General features: G+C 44.4%; 1 protein-coding gene across 1 annotated transcript in view; it reads left to right on the plus strand.

Annotated features, from left to right (window-relative positions):
* The window catches only part of PLBD1 (phospholipase B domain containing 1), a 53,921-nt gene that overhangs the window by 43,334 nt on the left and 6,043 nt on the right, over window positions 1–4,544 (plus strand). Inside the window, exons 7-8 of the mRNA XM_077756438.1 lie at window positions 3,384–3,584; window positions 3,691–3,831. Coding sequence (XP_077612564.1) covers window positions 3,384–3,584; window positions 3,691–3,831 — 342 coding nt within the window. The remainder of the gene's footprint in view (window positions 1–3,383; window positions 3,585–3,690; window positions 3,832–4,544) is intronic.

Below are 4,544 nucleotides of genomic sequence, written 5' to 3' on the forward strand. Positions count from 1 at the left end.
GGGGGCTGGCCGGTCGGCTAGAACTTGGCCGCGGCCGAGACGGTCGGTCCTCCTCCACGTGGTCTCTCATCTAGCAGAGTAACAGGGATAGAGGAGAGTGAGCAGAAATGGGCAAGGTCTCTTGAGGCCAGGACTCAGAATGGGCACATTCTGGTAGCTGAAGCAAGTTCCAAATCCAGCCCAGATCTAGGAGCTGGGGGCACAGACATCTTTTGATGGGCGATGCTACAAAGTCGCGCTGCAGAGAATACGGGCGGAGGGGTGAAGAAATGCAGCATAGCTGTTTTTACCATCACGAGCCATACTACTGACGCTGAGTTGTATGTTATTCATGTTCTTGGTCAACGCTGATTCTCCTCTTCTGGCAAAAATGAGTTGTTTGCTCTTCAGAGCTTTGGAGCCGTTAATTAATGCAATATTGGAATGGGCACATTTTAAATGCACCTGACGGGGTAATAAAGGTACATTTTTCTGGGTGGTGCTGAGAAATAGGTCTAAATGGCATCCGAGGGTAGGGGTCACCATTTATTTTTGTGACTCAAGCGATTTTTTTAAGTTCTGAAATTAACTGTCAGGGTTCCCTTTGATTTCTTAATTAAATTCAACAGTAAGCTTACTATGAAATGTTATTTGCAGGTTGACTTTCGAACTTGAGTGTGTCTTCTGATCTCACATAGTGTGCCTTTCAAAACTGCTAATGGCAGATAAAAGCAAGAATATAATTTTCCACTGTCAGAGAACATTTGTCTCCGTTGTCACGTGTCAGGGCTTTGTCCCCGCTCAGCCTGTTCCTTTTTATTTTATCTTAAACTCTCACCTATAGAATTAGCCTTCTGAACTGGTGTTGCGTCGCAGGCCGGTCCCTCCTCTTTGTTCCAGAACTCTGGGTGACCTACATTTTTCCATCTTTAATAAAGAGTCTTGCTCTTGAATGAACCACTCTCCTTACTCAGCTGTTAGTGCTACTCACTCACACATATTAAAGGACGCCTGCCCTCTGGTGTTCATAGAGGTCGCTGCAAGGAGCGAAGGCGTGAGTTCATCAGGCCGGGAGTACAACACTCCACCCTGCAGAGGTCCGCTGCCAGAGGGCTTGCCCAAGAATGCCAAGTGCTGGTGTGCGGTTTGAACACCGCAAAATGACCCCAGCTCGAGAGGGGAATGAACGGTCTTTGAAGTTCATCCCACACTTTGCTTGCGGAGCCACGTAGCCAATGTCCAGGCTGTACCTTCCAAGAGGAGTTTTGCCCCTTAAAATTCATCCGGGCGAGCCGTCCGCTCCTCAGGCGCCTGGAGTGTGCAGCCTTCTGCCATTCACACAGACTTCTGTAGAGGCCCATGACAGCCTTGTGGAGGTGCATTGTGAGTTGGTTGGACGCTGCTCTCATCCTGTAACTTTTCTACTCAGAAATCTCCGGAAATTAAAATTACTCTGTTAGCGTGGAATGATCACTTAGTCCCAGGTTATCAGAGGAAGGGGATAAGGAACGGAGCGGCTAAATGAGAAGGGCCAGATTTGTTTGTTGTGATGCAGGGAACTAAAATGTAGGCTTCCTGGCTCCCACTGCAGCTCTGAGTCAGGCTTCTCTTTAGCCTCAGGGGATCCCATTATTTGATTGCACCCTACCTCACCCTATCAGGCCTAAAGCAGAGGCACATCAGCTTGTTTGTTGAGTGAATAAACAAATGACTGTCCAACTATATTCTTATTTTTTAAATTTTAATTCCAGTGTAGTTAATATACAGTATCATATTATATTAGTTCCAAGCGTACAATGTAGTGATTCAACAATTCCATCCATTACTCAGGGCTCAGTAAGATTAAGTGTACTCTTAAGTCCCATCACCTATTTTACCCATCGCCCCTCCCCCCCACCTCTCCTCTGGTAACCATCTATTTGTTACTATTCTATAGTTAAGAGAATGTTTCTTGGTTTGTCTCTCCGCCCTCCCCCCTTGTTCATTTGTTTTGTTTCTTAAATTCCACACGTGAGTGAAAGCATATGGTATTTGTTTTTCATTAGCTGACTTATTTCACTTAGCATAATACACTCTAGCTCTGTCTTTGTTGTTGCAAATGGCTGACATTCTCTTTTGTGGCTGACATTCCATTTTATGTACAGACAACACTTCTTTATCCATTCATCTATTGATGCACATTTGGGCTGCAATAAACGTAGGGTTGTATATGTCCCTTCGAATTAGTGATTTTGTAGTCTTTGGGTCAATATCCTATAGCGAGATTACTGGATCAGAGGGTAGTTCTGTTGTTAACTTTTTGAAGAACCTCCGTACTGTCTTCCAGAGGGGCTGCACCCGTTTGCATTCCTCCGAACAGTGCGTGAGAGTTTCTTTTTCTCTACACCCTCGCTAACACTTGTTGTTTGTTGTGTTTTTGATTTTAGCCATTCTGACGGGTGTGAGTTGCTATCTCATTATAGTTTTGATCTGCATTTCCCTGATGATGAGTGATATCGAGCATCTTTTCATGTGTCTGTTGGCCATCTGGATGTCTTCTTTGGCCAACTATATTTTCTCATGTTTTTTTTTGCCTCAGCCGCCCAAAACTTCCACTCTCTTGTGGGAGTTTGAGAAGCACTAGAGGAGCTTTTTACCTTGGTTCCTTCTAATTCTCTCACTGGGGACCTTCTCTGATGTTTCTTCACTGCTGACAATTTGTCCATCACAACCGGTTACTGGTGACAGTATATTCTCTCCCATTGTTCTAGCTGGGCCTGATAGTCTTTGGTTTCTACCACACTTATCAAAGCATAAAGCACCAAACAGCTCTTTAAAAAAGACTTGCAGCTTGACTGATTCTCCTGTATTGCTGCCATCTTTTATAAAAAGCACTGACTGACCCAAGTGTCAAGATCCTATTTTAAAACCATGTTTACTAATGTAAGTGTAGATGTTTTTCCTATTTATAAAACTCCTGTAGACCCACTATGTAAAATTTGGAAAATACAGAAACGTAGATAGAGAAGAAAGAAGTTACCCGTAATCTTATTATCTAACAAGGAACCCTGTTAATTTCCCTCCATAATGAAAAGCTCTCCAAAATCCTAGTTAGTGGGGATCTATTTCTGTGTATCATTTTGGAAAATTGGAATAGTCTTGATTTAAAATATTTTTATCATTCAAATTATAAAATCAAAAAATATCAGTAGAGAATGTAGGGTCAGGGGTCCGCTGGCACCTTTATAAGCAGTTAAGTGACTGCCACAGAGGCGAGCCCAGACGGGGGGGTGGGCTACATCACATCAGGGGTCATAACTGATACTCTTCGCAAAATGCATTGTGTATGCAGAGCTCTGTGCTACTAACGTTGGATTAAACATACCAGGTCTGTGTTTGCTGATTTGTGTGTTTCTCTCCTGCAGGGTTTTTGGAGTCTCTGGATGACTTTTACATCCTTAGCAGTGGTTTGATATTGCTACAGACCACAAATAGTGTGTACAATAAAACCCTATTAAAGCTGGTGGCACCCCAGTCTCTCCTGGCGTGGCAAAGAGTCCGTGTGGCCAATATGATGGCAAATGGTGGCAGACAGTGGGCAGAGATCTTTTCACGCTACAACTCTGGTAAGTGTTGCAACAGAATGGCTTTTAGGCAGGTACAGATGTTTAGATTTTGAGTTAACCAGCAGAGCCATACCCACATCCTGCTTCGTGTCTCCCAATATTTCAGGCACCTATAACAATCAGTACATGGTCCTGGACCTGAAGAAGATAAAGGTGAAGTACAGCCTTGACAACGGCACTCTGTACATTGTGGAGCAAATTCCTACATATGTAGAATATTCTGACCAAACTAATGTTCTACGGAAAGGTACTTTCTTCATGCTGCAAGTCTGGAAGTCTGCTGAGTATGTGTGTGTTCATGTATATGGTGGGCAATGTGTGGTGTGTGAATGTATGATGGGGGTGGGTGGGGGGGGGGGCTATGGTNCGCTGGGAAAGAATCGCCAGGTTCAGCACAGCATGTAAAATCTGCACCTCAGACTCATTATGACATTGTATAGATTGTGAGATAGCCAGGCATTTAGTTTTTAATGTTTGTTTGAGAGAGAGAGAGAGACAGAGACAGAGACAGAGAGAGCAAGTAAGAGCATGAGGGGGGGAGGAACAGAGAAGGGCAGAGGAGAGAGAGAATCGCAAGCAGGCTCCACACTGTCAGTGCAGAGCCCGATGTGGGGCTCGATCTCACAACTGTGAGACCATGACCTGAGCTGAATCAAGAGTCAGAAGCACAACTGACTGAGCCACCCAGGCGCCCCCAAAGCCAAGCATCTATGATCTTATGACATCTCGTAGCTCTAATATTACCTTCTCTTCTTGGTTCCTGAGTAAAGCTTTTTAGTCAAATGCAGCAAATATTTATAGAAGTGCTACCTTGGCCCAGGGACTGGAAACAATGGGAGTTTTTGGAAAGGGAGAATAGACTAGAAGTCAGAGAGAAGGCAGGAGTCAAGTTAGGAAACTGTTGGAGTCGATCACCTGATAGGTGAGTAGGAACGGAACCAAGGTGAGGCATGGGCCCAG

The sequence above is a fragment of the Crocuta crocuta genome, unplaced genomic scaffold, assembly GCF_008692635.1.
Source record: "Crocuta crocuta isolate KB4526 unplaced genomic scaffold, BGI_CrCroc_1.0 scaffold262, whole genome shotgun sequence".
Classification (NCBI taxonomy): domain Eukaryota; kingdom Metazoa; phylum Chordata; class Mammalia; order Carnivora; family Hyaenidae; genus Crocuta; species Crocuta crocuta.